At 34.3% G+C, this 17,689-nt stretch overlaps 2 protein-coding genes and 1 long non-coding RNA gene across 7 annotated transcripts; 2 read left to right on the top strand and 1 right to left on the bottom strand.

Moving 5' to 3' along the window:
- Positions 1–8,438: 8,438 nt before the first annotated feature.
- On the bottom strand, positions 8,439–9,744 carry LOC113335853. The gene is made up of 2 exons (XR_003353527.1): positions 9,130–9,744; positions 8,439–9,020 (listed from the first exon to the last, which is right to left on the bottom strand). It is a non-coding gene; the product is annotated as an uncharacterized LOC113335853 (long non-coding RNA).
- Positions 9,745–11,682: 1,938 nt separating this feature from the next.
- Positions 11,683–15,349, top strand: LOC113336021 (serine/threonine-protein kinase HT1-like). Of its 5 annotated transcripts, none has more exons than XM_026582023.1 (8): positions 11,683–12,164; positions 12,702–12,842; positions 12,926–13,125; positions 13,514–13,677; positions 13,763–13,898; positions 14,000–14,134; positions 14,709–14,805; positions 14,906–15,349. In XM_026582023.1, the coding sequence occupies exons 4-8, from the start codon at positions 13,544–13,546 to the stop codon at positions 14,959–14,961; spliced, it is 558 nt and encodes a 185-aa protein (XP_026437808.1). In that variant the 5' UTR covers positions 11,683–12,164; positions 12,702–12,842; positions 12,926–13,125; positions 13,514–13,543; the 3' UTR covers positions 14,962–15,349. The 5 variants fall into 5 exon arrangements, with proteins under 5 accessions (XP_026437808.1, XP_026437805.1, XP_026437807.1 ...); XM_026582020.1 differs by having other exon boundaries at positions 12,662–12,842; XM_026582022.1 differs by having other exon boundaries at positions 11,683–12,168.
- A 180-nt stretch (positions 15,350–15,529) lies between these two features.
- LOC113335875 (NAC domain-containing protein 96-like) lies at positions 15,530–16,369 on the top strand. Its single transcript, XM_026581899.1, has 2 exons — positions 15,530–15,901; positions 16,098–16,369. Exons 1-2 carry the CDS (start codon positions 15,640–15,642, stop codon positions 16,367–16,369), a joined length of 534 nt encoding a protein of 177 aa, XP_026437684.1. The 5' UTR covers positions 15,530–15,639.
- The last annotated feature ends 1,320 nt before the right edge of the window (positions 16,370–17,689 follow it).

Here is a 17,689-nt window from a genome sequence, read left to right as displayed (position 1 = left end):
TCCTTGAAAATTGTGTTTTATCATAAACGTTATAGTTACCTTTACATCTACCATTGTGGTATATATTATTGCATTTAATATGATTGAACATCTATCGTACCAAGACTCGCTTTTCATAAACAACACCTAAATTTGAAATCATTTGATGTAACCTATGCTACACATCGAGGGTGATGAGAATCGGCCCCATATAGGCACCCTCACCGAAGAAGATTTCAATTGACAACATCATTGTGCTAATGCGTGGCAGTTATATCAGTTATATTTCAATTGACAACTTCATTGTGTCAATGCACATCAGTTATATTTCAATTGCCAACTTCATTGTGTCAATGCGCAGCAATTTATAAATAGCAGTTTCTTTCATACAGTTTACGGAAAGAAGAAAAAAACATGCATGTAAATTATCCAATATACTAACAAAATGAAAAATAAACTTAAATGACAACATCATCAGACTCCGCTACTTGATATGAGATCCATATCTTATTGATCACCCCTTTGCTTTTATCGATTCCATGGGAGCCATTAACTTCAAATATTATATTCGTTAAAGTGAGTCCATCTTGTTGATAACCTCTGAACCTTGTGGTCTGAAACATAAAGAGGATATTGTTGACTTCCCATGGAGGCTAGGAAAATATCCTAGTAGCAGCCTCTTGTTATCACAACCTCTTTTCGCCAAGAGAATTCGGTAGCCTAAGATGGGTGATCAAATTGCCACTGATTCCTTTCCATGTGCAAATGTGACAGGTATAAGTAGTCTATATCCATCTAGATTTTACCCTCTAGAGAAACCCCCTAAAACATAGTAAATATTTTACAGAAAAGAATATTAGATATCATTGAAGAGGAAAAATCAACTTTCTCTGACTATATAAGCCTATGAACATGTGAGAATATCCTCGCATGAGCTCTAAAGTAATTTCCACGAATTATTTCAGTAATTAGACTCTTCCTTTCCACTTAAAAGCATATACATACATTTACGTAAGGGTATAATTGTAGTTCATAAAAGTACTTGCTCTGTGAATGAATCCAGTGAAATTCAAAGTTACCCAGCTCCAAAAATGGTGACATTTACGACCGTGACATTTATGACTCAGATTGAGATACTATCTAGTTGACACAGTTCAGATAACATTTGCAAAAATAGAAGAGTTATATCACAATTTACGATTTAGGTTATATTATCAAAAAATTTAGGCAGGGAATGCATCACCTGAGCTTTTTTTTTTTACCTTCTCCATGAAGTTTGAGGTCCTAAACTGGATATTTCTTTGATGGAACTCCGACATACGCAGGTAAGGAATGGCAGAAATGATAATCTCTTCAACCGGTAATCTTAACCTCTTTAATATGAAGAGACCTGGATGACCTTGTTTGATACTTATCCTGCTCAATATTTATATTTTCTATACCCAGGCTATATTGTCCCTCCTTTAACTTCTATTAATTCTCCTAACTCTAACTCGAAGAATGGAACAACTTTCCAAGTTGATACTTTTCTCATCATAATATCGATGTCCACGATCCCAGTTGTTGATTCCAAGAACTATTCAACCTTTTGTTAGCCATACTTTCAACTCTACTACACCTATTGCATGCGCGTCCTGAAACTCCTTTAATTCATGCACTAAAACGAAAAAATCATGTTATTTTCCAGTACTAATTCCATGATCTCCATTATTATAATTAATTAATAACTTCATTCATCCAAAGAATGCAGAATTGGAAACCGAAATGGCATACAATATAAAAGTGACCATGTTCTTGTCTAAAGTAACACGCCACTAAGAGTACATAAAGGCTTATGACGTCAAAAGAAGATTTTGAGGCTCAGAAGTATATCTAGAAATGGATTCCATAAAGATTTCATGAGGAAGTTGGTAGACATGAAAACATTTTGTCATTCAAAATTACGAAGAATATAAAACAAAAAATAACAAATAATTTTGAATTTTTCTATTTTCACAATCGGTTGTTTCCTGAAGTTTATTATCTACCGATTTTAATCGGTAGTCTCGTGATGTTATTTATCTACCGATTGTGGTAGTAGCTCCAAATTTAATTATTTCAAAACAAAGCAAAAAAGAGAAGAACATAGTCACAATCGGTTGATAAAACCCATACTAAACTACCGATTATGAAGGGATATATAAGTGTTTTACAACCTTTTTTGTCTTATTAGCCTCCCCTAACTCTTTCGGGGCCTCCCTAAAGGCGTCAGGTTATTCATTATCACACAACATAGAAGGGGTGAGCATATCATATATTTGAAAAAAGATTATTCATCATAATAATCTTTGGCTGAGGTAAACCTGAAAATCCAATTTAACATATTACATCGGGAGAAACCAACCATTTTTTAACTATGAATTTTATATCTCTTGATGGAAATCAGTAAACGGAAAGGGAAAAATAGATTCCGGAACTCATCGTTCTAATAAAAAACCATAAAATAGATTCACTATGTTTTCGAATACTAAGCAATATACTCTTGCAAAGGGAACTTACTGTGATTCATCGACTATTCACTTATATAAATCAAACTATGTAGAAGCTACTGATTAAATCCCTATAGTACTTAAAAAAAAAAAAAATCAGATCCAACATATTACGCTAGAGCATGAGCCATCAGAGATACCCAATTCCACCAGCTAATATTATTGCAGTAAATACTGCAAACTTTGAAAAAAAAATCATGAAACGATAAATATACATCTCCAGCCTAACCGAGTAAAATAGGACCAGGTCAAGTGCGTGACAGAATGAAACCTTCTAGTCGATGTAGCTTCAAACCCCTCCAGTTCATAACATCATTTAACCAAAATCAGAATTCTTTGCCAATAATTCATCATGAAGAACAAAAGAAGTGATCAGTGAACCCAAAAAATACGAGAAGCACGACAAAGAGCAATAACAATAAACAAAAAACTCTAAATTCCTCACTATATGAATGAAAAAAAGGAAGAAGAAAAAATTGTTACCTTGGTGTGGATTGAATTGGGAATATTTTTGTAAAAAGAAAACCTAAACATCACATTAGTAAAAAATCAAAACGAAACCCATATAAAGTTAGCTGGCTTGTTTGTTCAACCAAAAAAGAAAATCAACCAAACATTAAACATTGGACGAAATCAAAATTAAAAACATCAAACCTTAGAAAAAGAAAACTCAAGAAGAAAGAAAAGAAGAGAGAAAGTAAAGCCCTATCGTTTGATTTTTTTTTTTCTTTTTTTTTGGTATAAGATCTTCAATCGGAGATCACCGATACTTGCATTTGAAATCCATATTTAGTAGGAACGGTAAGTATGCAACCCGTGCTACACACAGGGTCATTGGGAACAATTAATCTAGTGTGGCGAGGCTCCGCCCCGCACTCATGGTCAAATACATTATATATTTTTTTTGAAGGGATAGGGAACTCCGATACCTTTTAGGTACTTTGATATAAAAAGAATCAAAAAAAGTTTTTTTTTTATAAACAATTAAGAAGAAGGTGGCTCCACAAATTTTGTATTACAAATTTTATACGAAGAAGTTGACTCCACCAATTTTGGATTTAAAATTAAAGGTTATATGCCTAAATTTTTTTGCAATTGAATATGATTACATTTATTGTTGCCCAACCATTTTTTTATGATAACAAACTGTCCTATTGAACGACTTTATCTGTAAAATCTTTGGTAGATATATAAATATATACATCACATGAAAATTTGTAAAATACAATTTTCAAAATAAAATAAAAAGAATTGTGAAATGCAAGAAGTGTGCACATTGTGTTAACGGATAAATAGTTTGTTTATGTCGAGATATAAAAGTTGATGAATGTAACAATACCATGTTGAATCCAGTTTTTCTAGCAACTTGTCGGCATTGCATGTTTGTTGATGGTGTTGACCTACTACTTAAGCGCAGTTCCACGATAAGATGGACACTGGTCCCCAAAAAAGAACGCTATGGTACCACATTAATTATAAGATTCACATCCGATTAGTTTAAAATTGTAACACTTGGTTTTGGGTTTAAAAAATTTAAACAATATACTATCGGAGAATAATAATATGTTTCAAAACTGGTGTGTCTAACAATAATAACTCGTCCTATTCATAGTCTCTATTTAATAAGTAAAAACTTCATTGTCTTCTTCATCTATCTTGACCAACGGTGGCATGCCAGGATGCATCTCTATAATCACGTCTATTTTATCATCATCTTCATCCAGTTCGATTAACGTATGCATGTCATCGTCGTTTTCTATAATGTCATACTTCCTATTTTGTACCAGGTTTCTTAGTAGGTGTATGGAGTTGTACTGTGTCAGAAGTTGTACTTACTCATTCATTTTTTTATAATAGAAATGCTTTCTCCAAAGCATTATCATAGTGAAATATAACATGTGCATTTAGAATGAGATATATGAAGTTCCTTTCTTCACGTATGTAACCCGTGTTATGCATCAAGTCCGTTGGTAATTGTTGACTTAGTGTCTCGTAGTCCAGATGCCTTAAACATGTTTAAATTTTTTCTTGATTGTTAGGTTATTTTCCAAATTAATACCACTTGGTACTTAATATTTTCTAGGAATATTTAGCTTATAGTATTATTAAACATACTCATACAGTAAGAAATACTAAATTTTCTCATTCATAGAAAAAGATCAAAAAAAAAAAAACATGTTAATTTTATCGTAGAATGTGAGTTTTAATTCATGGTTACACGAAAGTCAATCAGTATAGTCTATCTTATCATGTAACTGAATATGATTTGTAAATAACAGTTTCTTGCATTGTTCTTTTTGTGAACCGATATTCAACGCATTTTTGCAGGAAAACAACTAAATAGTATAACTAATATTGTCAAATTCCAAAACTAGAGCAATTAAATCCACATAAAATGGGATGAAAAATACAAAAATCATTATAAGGGGAGGATACGTTCACATGGTAGTTCTCATGCTATCTCACAATTGTTATACCAATTTTTTTGTAGAATTCAAATGACAATGCATTTGAAGTTGACGTTTCAATAAAGCTCTTACAAATTAAGCTCTACAATAACACCAAAAATAAGCACAATCTGAAACGTATAAAACTTCCATCTATCAGTTTGAAAATTCTTAGTAGTTGAAAATTGACGCAAAAATTAAAATCGATACATAGATAAATGAGCTGATTTCTTATAAGGATGTATACTTATAAAAATTCACATTCGTTCCAATAATGAGAAAAATCTGAGACGTATAACATCGCCATCTATCACTTTGAAACTTAGTCGTTGAAAGTAAACATATGAAATTTGAATTGGCAGATGCTAGCATTGCATGTTTGTTGATGGTGTTGAACTACTACTTAAGCGTCGTTCCATGATAAGATGGACACTGGTCCCCAAAAAAGAACGTCATGGTACCATTTTTAATTATAAGATTCACATCTGATTAGTTTAAAATTGTCACAATTGGTTTTGGGTTTAAAAAATGTAAACAATATATATACTATCAGAGAATAATAATATGCTTCAAAAGTGGTGTGTCTAAAAATAAACACTCATCCTATTCATAATCTCTATTATTAAGTAAAAACTACATTGCCTTCTTCATCTATCTTGACCAAAAGTGGCATGTCAAGAGTCCTCTCTATAATCACGTCTATTTTATCATTATCTTCATCTAGTTCGATTAACATAGGCATGTCATCGTCGTTTTCTATAATGTCATACTTCCTACTTTGTACCAGGTTTCTTAGTAGGTATTTGGAGTTGTTCTCCATCAGAAGTTGTACTTATTCATTCATTTTTGTTCAATACATATGCTTTCTCCAAAGCATTATTATAGTGAAATATAACATGTGCTTTTAGAGTGAGATATATGAAGTTCCTTTATTCAAGTATGTAACCCGTGCTATGCATCGACTCTGTTGGTAATTGTTGACTTGGTGTCCCGTGGTCCAGATGCAAACATGTTTAAATTTTTTCTTGATTGGTAGATTATTTTCCAAATTAATACCACTTGGTACTTAATATTTTCTAGGAATATTTGGTTTTTGTTAGCAGAACAATAATGATAATAAAAAAGAAAAATTTCATTATAGTATTTTTAAACATACTCATACAGTAAGAAATAGTACATTTTTTTCGTTCATAGAAAAAGATCAAAACAAAAAAACATGCTAATTTTATCGTAGAATGTGAGTTTTAATTCATGGTTACATGAAAATCACTCTGTATAGTCTATCTTATCATGCAACTGAACATGATTTCTAAATATATCTCACAATTTCGGCACCAATTTTTTTTTTGTAGAATTCAAATGACGACAATGCATTTGAAGCTGACGTTTGGATAAAGCTCTTACAAACTAAGCTCTACAATAACACCAAAAATAAGCACAATCTGGAATGTATGACACTTCCATCTATCAGTTTGAAAATTTATAGTCGTTGAAAATTATCGCAAAAATTAAAACCGCTACATGGATAAATGAGCAGATTTCTTGTAGGGATGTATACTTATAAAAATTCACATTCATTCTAATAATGAGAAAAATCTGAGAAGTATAATATCGCCATCTATCACTTTGAAACTTAGCCGTTGAAAGTAAATGTCTGAATTTTGAATCGACAGACGGTAAGGTTAAGCATCTCGAAATGTAATAATCTTTTTTGGTAGAAATTTAGCGGCTTGTAACAGGCACATATCCAAAATCTCTAATTTATTGTTTAGGTTTTATGAAAAATGTGACCCCGAAATTATGAGATAGTGTAAGATACACCAACTGCATAGGAACCCCCCACCATTAAATAGGTGACTTGTAGAATAACCATGTGCATTATATTTAATGAGCTCCCGTGGATATTGCGTGCACTAAATCTATTAGGATAAAAACTCCAACATATCAATCAAGTATCAAAGGGAAAAGTTATAGTCATCCAATTCCACTGGGTCTAAAAGTGATTCAGGAGAAATATCGAGAAAAACTTCGATATATATATCTCGCACCATCGAGAAAAACTGGCACTGTTGAAGTAAAAGAAATTTGCTCGAGTACTCTACTGCTTTGTCAGTGGCAACCAGTTTAGACAAACTTGACCTGATGGGGAATGTTGAATCCTTCCTGTCTTAAGCTCTGCAAAAATTTGGATTGCGAACTCACAAAATAGGGATATTAGGACTGGGGAGTATGTTGCTGGATAAGGACTACGAAGGGAGGAATATTTATTTCCAAAATTTTCTCTTAGAATATCTCCGTTAAATTAGTTAAGTATATGTCCCGTCCAAATTTGTTAAATGTGGTAGTTATAATAGGAGATACGTGGCTGCTATGAATTGGGTGGAATTGAGGAACAGAGGGTTTTGGTAACAGACGATCCGGAGCCGTTTTAGATTGGTATTTACCTAACATCAACTCCCCAAAGTCTTGCTAAAAATATCTAAAAAATTAAAAATTGAATTGTCAAAAATGGTTTTATTTTTGTCATGCGAATTACATGTTGTAAATGTGATGATTAGATTTTATTAAAATTACGTAAACATGGTGTAAGGAATTTTGCTAAAATTTCGACCAATGAGGATCAAGGATTTCGTCGACTCCCCACACAAAAAGAGGGCGAACGTTACCGCTCAATTTGGAGCATAAGATCAAATCAATTCGATTTTAAATTGATGGCTACGAAATGTAAGGGGGCTAACTTGTTTTTCAGCCAATCAGGAGCGAGGGTTATGTTCACCGGCCAGTAAGAGGGGAGGTAAGGCGCAACTCTCAACGTGGTGTGAGAGATGTGATTGGGTGTTTAGGTTGTTGATTAACATTTGATAGGTATGAAAATTGTCCTTTACGTCCTGAACCAATTGTAGATGAAAGTTGCTCAACACTATCTTCTAATGATGCTGCAAAAATTTAAGACCAGATGCAAAAGTAACAAAATCTTGCAGCAGTTTAAAAATATAGTGCAGCAGCAGCAGCAGTCGTTGTTGGCTTGCAAGATGCCAAGTCCAAGTCCATACACACCTTATCTCTTCTTTTTCCAGACCTACCTACTAGATACTCACTCTGATATTTGTGCAACAATAGACAAAGAAACACACACACAGACCAAACAGATCAGTACACTGACCAACCAAAACTATAAAATAAAATTTAAACTTTGTACAACCCAAAAGATCCCATGTATTTTTTTTCTTGATTTGATTCCAAATTTTAACTTCATTTCATTTCTCAATTACTTAGTACTTCGGATTAGACTAGACTAAACTAAACCATGACCAATGACACCACCATGCACACATTTCCATCCGGTAACGAACAGCATCCAACTACTAGAGATAAGATTGCTCCTGAAGCGCAATTTAGCCTGGATTCAAACTAGCAAACAAGATATACTACAAGGCTGCTATCCTAATTGGCATATCTTCGCTAAAATTACATTTTACATGTATTCACAGGTTAATATATCTAATAATTATTTTTGAATAAAAAAAGGTTACAGTGTTTATTTTGCCGAGAAAAGGGATACATACTATAATCCAAAAATCTAGTTAATTGTTTTCTCACCATTTCAGCACTAATTTTAGTTTCCAAATTCTTTCTCAACCTCTTAGCAGTTGTTTTTATAACAGGGTACCACAAATGATTATTTTTCTCCATAACTTTGATCTTGTTTTTTAAAAAAGGATGACAGGACATTTGCATTTCTGAAAAGAGTTAAGGCGAGTCGTGATTTCTGGAGACACGAATGGTGAAACATTGGTATCGATCAGGTTTTGATGAATGGAATTATTTTGATATCACCCATATACCCCGAGTATACTTGAGTTCGATTTGGCAATTCAGTGGAAACCGGCTTCTGTATAAGTTTGTTCAATTGGTTCATCCTTCAAGAACATCTACAGCAGAATATCCATATTTCCCATTTGCATGGCATGATATTAAAAGATTGATTTGTTCCTTTGTGCGATGTGCTTCGCCACCATGTCCTTCAAAAGCTTGTGCCTAAATTGGGTGTTTTACTACGAGCATCCTATAGAATGAGTTTTCTGATTTGGTAAGTTCAAAAAAAAAAACATTTACACGTACGAAATGTAATAGCATCTGCTAATAGTATGTAATAACACAATGAGTTCATCTACCTCTACATTTGCGAAGTCTTCTTTTGGAATCCCACTTCCAACTAGACACACCATCTTCTATATGTATACAATCATCTTCTATTTTCACCCACCCAGGAATCATGCCAAAAGCCTAAAAGCTTGAATCAAAAGCAAAGTACCGCATCCACTTGATAATTGTTCTTTTTTTATGTGCCTCACTCATTTTCCTTACTCCACTCCACCATCATTTATCTGCGACACAATTTTTGAGCTCTTCGTTCGAATAAAGAAAGTGCCAATCCACATCACACTCATAAACAGGTTCTCTCGTACACATGGCACTACTGTATGTCGCACTATCCCCCAAAACGAATCCATCCACAAAAATAAACTTTAAATTACTACATTAACTTTAACACTGAGACACTACATTGTTGTTGATGCGGAAATTTCATAATATTCATGAATGATAAATTGGTGACTTTGTAGGCTACAATGCACTGCTGATTTTCCTATCTAGACTGCACGAAATAGTGGACGATGGCACAACAAACTCCCGTACGTTTTCGAAACAGCAAAATTCACATCAGGGGTGTTGAATAGGCATTATAAATGACCTTATGCTACGCGCCGTTTATATGACCGTCTATGGAGAAATTTGATTCTTCCCTATTTTGCGTTGGGAGGCTCGTTGAATTCTATAAACTGTATACGTGATGTGTACGGATAATATGATCACAGGCTTCTCATAAATTTGGTCCCAACATTAGGCTACCTGTAAACATCATAACCTTATCGTACGGAAGAATTGAATAATTGTCCTTAGACTTCAGTTGTCAACATCTTTAGTTATTTCAACACACATGTTGTGTCGTTCACTGATTGATGAATGAACGGTCTACAAGTAAATGCGCTTCCAATAACATATGAAATTATTCTCTTTTCAATTTTGTCTTTCACTCGGTACATTTCCAATTTGCTTTAGATTCGAACGTCCACCACCAGCAAATGCTTCAAATCAAACACATTAGACATTCTGTACAAACCCCTTTCGTCTTTAAAAAGTACACAATGTGTTTAACTAGATATGTTTTTAACTTGTCGAGTTATATAATGTAAAAGAGTCCATATCCAAGGGAGTAGATCACATTATAGCTAATACAGAGACTTGTACTAAAACTTCAAGAAGTTATATATGGGCACAAGTACTGCAGTGTAAAACCGTAAAAATGTTGAGCAGCGGAGAGGGTAAAAGAATGCTTTCAGTTGAGTTGACAACTACTACTACTTTTTCCTGCCTAATTCTAATGGCTAAGAAAGAAGACGGATTCTCAGGCACTATAGCTTTTATTCCAAGCTATGTATTCTATAAGAGAGTTTAGTGAGAAATGAATGAACGGTTAAGAAACTCAGAAAGTGACAATCCACATGGGTAGAAAGCCAATACCAAATATTCGGTAAAACCTAACCAACTGCCGGTGAGTGAACTGGTCGGACTTCGATACTGAAAAAAAATTCGGCTAGAGTGGGGTGAAGTAGACGTACACGTAAAGGCCAGAAGACACATACCTCTTTTAATTATTTCTAACTACATTTATTAATATTAATTTCTATACTTCTTTAGTGATTTGTTTCGGTTTTCATTTCGTTTAGTAGTCTTGATATCCTGAACCACCACATCGTCTTCATTTTGAACTAAGAAGAGAAGAAGATTTTTGTTGTTGTCGTTGTAATTTTCTTCTTCCTCCACTATCAGTAAGTACACTACCTTTTAATTCTATCTTTCAAGTTTTTGATTGATTAGATTTTCAATCCTTTCTAGGAAAATGGCAAAGCCCCACCTCAACTAGCAGATTGGTACTACTGGCCCAACTATTTGGCTTTCATTTTTTGTTTTCCTGTTCATTTTCGTTGTCCATATAATTGTGCTCCGTCAGTTATTTTTAACCTCAACTTTTGTGTGGGCGTTTGGCTATCCATCTTTGGTAAATTATGTCCCATTTTCACTTTCATACATCCAGTAACATGGTTGAAATTCTATGCTTAGTAAGGAAAATCTTGGAGTTTCTGGCGCGCTAAATCTGGCCACTTGTTCTGAAAGTTGACATGCATTGGCGCATGACTTATAAGTTAAATTCTAAATAATTCTCCTTACAAATATTTTCTTCCTTTGGTTTCAAATCCATTCATTGAATTCAAACACCAAACTCCTTACCTAACACTGTTTCAATATTTAGGTTTACATGTCTTGTTCAGTTTGACAACGATAGAAACCAAATAAATTTACTTAAATTAGAAAAAATATTAAATACGTAAAAAAAGTAGAAGTTTCCAACAATTGGCGAATTATTTTGTACACATGGTGTGGTGATGTAGTCATAAAGATAATTAATTTGATTGATAAGTTTAACTAACACACATGGCTATTATTTACTACCCTTGTATTATCTGACTGTAAAGTAACTTGCGGGAGATAGTCTGCAGACTCATTTTGATTGACCGATCTACAACAGCTAATAAGGCAAGAAATTCCGTCAGCTCTGCAGCTATATTGCTCCATGAAAGTATGTGCATTTGCTTCCTGTATGTTACCCTGCAAATGTGAAGCATCAAATGACATGCATGGCCTGTTAGTTTTGCCTCGATCAGTACATACAGATGAAATGCTACCGTTACTGTTAATACGAAAATGAAAGTTAATAAGAGTATGTATATTTACTCTCCAGTCTGCACGAAAAAATAGTTTGGTACGTAGGGTGAAGTAGACGTACATGTGAAGGCCAGAAGACACATAACTCTTTCAATTATTTCTAACCACCACATTTATTAATATTAATTTCTATACTTCGTTTAGTAGTCTTAATGTCTTGAACCACCACATCTTCTTCATTTTAAAACACTCTCCTCAATTCTTTCTTCTAAAACAGAGAGCCGGAGATAGGATTAATCTAAAACAACAACAACAAAAATCTTCTTCTTCTTCCTCTTCTTCTTCTTATCAAAAAGCTGTTTGTTAGTTCTTCTTCCTTCTCAAGAAGGCAATAGTGATTTTCTTCTTCGTTTCTCTACAATCAGTAAGTAAGTATGTTATGTTCTTATTATCATGGTTTATTTGCTTTTTATTTTTCTGGAATATGCGATTTTGGATTTTGGATTTTTTTTATTTTTTATGTTCTTATCATATGTAGGTTTATTTGCTTTTTATTTTCCTGGAATATATATGCGAGAGATATTTGTATTCAAAATTTGACATCCCTTCTAAGTAGATTAGAATCTTACAGTTTAATCAACTCTTAATCCAACTCTATAAATTATATGATGCCACTCTAATGATTGAGTATACACAATATCATCCTCAAGTTCCACCACTATAGCACTAAGAGACCGATTTTCAACTACATGATCAGAAACATATTGTCTGCTCTTTTTCATCTCTAAACGGATATTGATGCAACTTGTACAATATGTGGTGCCATGCCGATTTACATATACTTTCCTAAGTGTGCTTATATTATGTGATTAATTGACATCCTCAAGTGATTTTGATTTGAACATTCTTTTCTTTATTCAGACATGACTCACCAAGGCCAATCATCTTCCTTCGCAAACAGAAATCTCGACACAATCCTCCTTAATGTCAACGATCGGTTCCCGCGTCATTTTTTGACTCGATATTCCCAGGTGCAGTTGAACCTGGAAGCATAACTTCCCCACCCAGTTTTAAGAGGGAAATCCAGGAGTTTCTGGCTAAGGTAATTCTCTGTCGTTCTCACCATCTCTGTCTCGATGGGTTTAAAATTTTTCTCTTTTTGACAATCTTTCTCCCTGTTTTCAGAACGCAGGATTGCATGAGGTTCCTTTGGTCCATATAGCGTACAGGTTGCAAGATTTAGCGATTTGGAGGAATTCGGATTACTTGGTACATTAACCTTTTGCTCACTCCACATTGGAAAATGGAAAGGGGCATCAGTAGTCATTAAAAAGCTTAAAGATAGCTGCTTCCAAGGATATTCCCGGGAACAAGAGGATAATTTGGTAAGAATTCTCTTAACAATGTAACAGCATGTGCTCTTGGACCGCATAATAAAAGACTGCACACAACATTTTCTATCTTGCAACCTCTTTTAGGTATTGCATTATGCTAGACAAACCACATAAATATCTACACCTTCGGAGGGACATGCCATTACATTCATCTGGAAGTAGTATTATGAAGTTGCTGAGATACAAATCAAAACCCAACAGTCTAAATTACAAAGTTCAAGTCAGAGCGCAATATGAACACGATAAAGGCATCATAAGAAATTTCAGTTGGATTATTGAATAACAACTCTAGCTACAACCTTGAAATAGATATAGCATGGCAGTATATATAGTGAGTTGAATGCAGTATAGATATAACATTCTTTGTTTTCCTTTCCAGATAGAGATATTTTGGCGTGAAGCAGTTATTATGTCAAAGACTGAGCATCCAAATGTGGTGAAGTTTTATGCGGTTGTCCCTGATGGTCCACAGCCAAAACTTACTGTCCTCTGTGAGTATATGCAACATGGATGTCTAAGGAAATATCTTGCAGAGAATCCAGGGTACGTAACTTGTTTGTTGGTTTGTTTTTTTTTTTTCTCTAAGAAGGGAAGATATGTTGACCAAATGCGAAATTATGTTAATTAGGAAACTTGACAAAAGTGACAAGGTGAGGATAGCGATGCATGCAGCGCGTGGGCTAGCATACTTGCATGCCCAAAATATCATACACTTTGATGTCAAGTGTAACAACTTGTTGCTCTATGATAACAATCCCTGCAAGGTATGTGATTACATTTATTCGCTTGTCCATTTACAAAACGTCTACGCCATTTTGATGTATTTGGAAAATAAATGAATTTCTATATGTATTTGTTTTAACAGATTGGTGACTTGGGCATGTTTAATACAAATATAAGGAGAACTCCGGAAGATCTCGATTTGGCTGACTGGAAACAGTCGTTTCCTTGGATTGCACCTGAGCGGTTGGATGACAGCGGGAGTAGAGCTTCAGGGAGGGTAAGCTACTGTTCTTCTTTTCTGTTTTTGGATGGCAGACATCTAGCTCCATGTTGTAAACCTGCATGATCCCTAAGTATTAGTCCAAATCTAGCTTTACCAGTTTGTTCCAAAAATGATGCATCAAAGTTAAATTTAAGAGCATCCTCAGATTTCTGGCTCCTTCATAGAGATTCTGTATTGCATCATTACTTCTGGGTGAAGCACTGGAAATCCAATCCGCATAGAGTGTTTGTATTATGTATGAGCTATATTACCTGCATTTACATGCACATTCTTGAAATCAACAGAGCATCTAAACTTCAATAACTGCCAAAGGACTATCGCTTAACTCATCGTACTTCAGTTTCGATTATGTTTAATTTTGTACAACTTATATCACATTCACATTATACTGGCTAAATATTAAGACCTGGTGATATATTCAAACAAGATTTAATGCAGAATCATACTTGATATGTATCAATATTTAGTTAGTGTTAATATAATTTAATCCAAGAATTTGGTGTGGATTCATATTTTCCGAACCAGAAATTAATTTCGTTTCAGAACAATTTATATCCTTGGATGACAGGCTGCTGATATATTTTCATTTGGGATCGTACTATGGGAGATTTGGACGGAACAAGTACCCTATGCAAACATGGATATTTCCCTGGAGAAATTTCTTGGTATTCATCCCGATCTGTATTCTTTTCTTGTTTGTTGTTCAAATTTTTTATACACAAGGCTTAAATAAAACACATTATTTTTCTTTTTTTGTTGATACAGATGATCTTAAAAATAAAGAGCTGAGGCCGGCGATTCCGGAGTGCTGTGATAGCTAATGGGGAACACTCATGAAGGACTGTTGGGCAGAAAACCCTATGGTTCGACCATCCTTTGCAGACATAGTTAAGCGTTTAGAGGTTATGTGAAGAGCGCAAATTAGTGTTTGCCGTTGATTTTAGTATGTATTAATTTGTGTTCGGATTTGTCGTTTTAGTATTTGGGTGTTGACCGGTAGTCAACTTGGTCAGTTAAGTATTCAGGTCAAACTTAGTAATAACCGTTTTATTAAAAACAACTCCTATGGTTGATGTTAATTTAGATTGGTGGCTGAGAATAAACCAAAATAAGTATGTTACAACTAGTTGTGCGGGCGGCTGAATCTAATGAAAAACATTACACAACTAATTTTGTGCATAAAGGCACCAGTTTTGAGCTGTTTCTTCACCTGAGAGTTCGACAACCTACCCAAATTTCACGACACATTGACCGTTTAAAAATTAAAACCTTATACAAGAAGGAAAACTAAAAAAAATCGGAGATTCCCTGATCAGTGAAGTAATCCTACTTCTTGTCAAATTAGAATTAATTTTCAAGTCGGAAAGTAGGCAATATATAAGCAGCAGCAGTGTCATCCTATTTCTTGTACATCTAACTACAAGAAAACAAAGATCATCAGAAAGAGAGTAGTTTGAGAATAGTTTTTGTACGTAGTAAGAGAAAAAAACAGCGCAAAGATGGGAGACAAAAATCCTAAAGACTACAAGGGTAAGAGTGTTATTGTACACGAAGACGAACCAGATGTCATCAATCAAGAACCCATTCAACATCCTCCTCGGATTCAGCACCCAAATCTTCCACCCGGTTTCAAGCTTCAGCCAAGCGATGATGAGTTGGTGTCTTATTACATAAAGAACAAGATTAGAGATCCTACTCGTTTTCGACCTTCTTTTATCCCTGACACAAATATTTACGATTATCTTCCTCGAGAGCTGTTAGGTACGTATACATGCATGCCTTTGGTTGATTCTTTTCGCTTAAGTACTGAACTATATGCTGTTGCAATATGCTCTTGGTTAAATTTTCTTGATCACGTTAAACTCTTGTTCCTTATTTTCTTTTCTTGATTCTTGAAGTTTCTTGTATGTTAATTGATCTCTATTACGATTTTTTATTATTGTTGATTTTATTGCAGAAGGAAACAAAGACATGGATGCTTATTTCTTTTCAGCAAGAAATAAAAAATATCAAAACGGGACTAGAGCTGATCGAAGTGTCAAAAAAGGCCAAGGACACTGGAGAATGGGATCCAAAACTAAAGAGATTCCAGGAGTTAACGGAAGGACAATTGTTGGTTATAGGAATAGCCTTAAGTTCTACGTGGGTAAGAATAAAAAAGATTGTATTGCAACAAATTGGCAGATGAAAGAATATATGTCATGTGTGGTGACGATAAAGAGAAAGTAGGATGCAGCAGCAGCAGCAACAACATGAGGCTGGATGATTGGGTCATATGCCGAGTCCACTGGCACGAGAACGGCAAACAAACTGAATCCACTGCTGAGGTTGATAATGATAGTAACGCTGGAAATAGTATCAACAGTACTTGTAATAAGAAGCCGAGGATAGAAAAAGAAAGAAAAGATGGCGAAGGGCAAGAAGGTATCAAAATTGAAGGTCAAGAGAATGTCGCAACGTCCTCAAACGTGCCTGGACCAGTTCCCCATCGTCAGTATGGAAATCAGTTTAATTATTATAATCCTCGGTTTTTAGGTAACAACTTTGGGAATTGTGTGATGCCCTCGAATCAACCTCAAAATAATTATCAGTACCAATTTGGTGGTTACTCGGGGATGTTTCACCAACAGCATCAGCAACAACCGGATCAACAATTTGAACAAGAGCACCAGCAATATGGACAATATCATCAACAATTTGAACAACAGCAGCAACATATACACACCAAATAAATCAAAATAAGTGAAGAGTCTTCCCTGAAGTAAATCTTATCATTTACAAATCAAGAATGCACTCGAGTCTAATTACGTCCTGTCTTATAATTGATTTAGATTTTCTTAGTTACTTCTTTTACCTGTTTTGGATTTTTTAATTGAGCCATATGCATTTCAAATGCTTCTGTTTATCTGTGTGATTCCTGCTTTATATTATTAGAAAATAATAATAACTTCTTAACTTTTCTGCTCTATTTTTATATTCTAATTAACACAACTAGGAAACTAATAGTGTATTGCTTTGCTGCGTGAGTTTTCTTGATGTGAAAACGTTCCGACCAGATGATAGATCGGGCCTTCGCAGTATGTAGATACTCTAAACAAGAAGTTACCCAATCTATTTCTCAAGACTCGACCATGATATGTGGATTGGTCAGGTTATCTGTAAAACCTCCATGAATCTTTTAGAAGAAGAGAAGTTTTGGTGAAAATTTTCGGTATATTTGAAGCTTTTATTCACAGCCATCTAGACTTAGATCAGTTTTAATTTGCCAAAAGCCATCTTTTCCCAAATCATTTTAGCTTGGGTTATTTTATTTTTGGTACTCAGGTTTTGTCCAACTTTTGAGTGTGGTCTAACATTTGTCCAGCTTGGTGTTTGGTACTTGAAAATAACGTTGACCCTCGTTGATCCTCGTTGACCCAACTGACTTCTGTTAAGAAATTAATAAATAATTTAAAAAATTATAAAAATGTAATTATTAGATGGGATTACTATCATACCCTTTATTCATTCCAACATTTACATTACATCCAACGACTTTAATAAGCCCAT

Source organism: Papaver somniferum, unplaced genomic scaffold, assembly GCF_003573695.1.
Source record: "Papaver somniferum cultivar HN1 unplaced genomic scaffold, ASM357369v1 unplaced-scaffold_150, whole genome shotgun sequence".
Lineage (NCBI taxonomy): Eukaryota > Viridiplantae > Streptophyta > Magnoliopsida > Ranunculales > Papaveraceae > Papaver > Papaver somniferum.
This window is presented reverse-complemented; position numbering and strand designations above follow the sequence as displayed.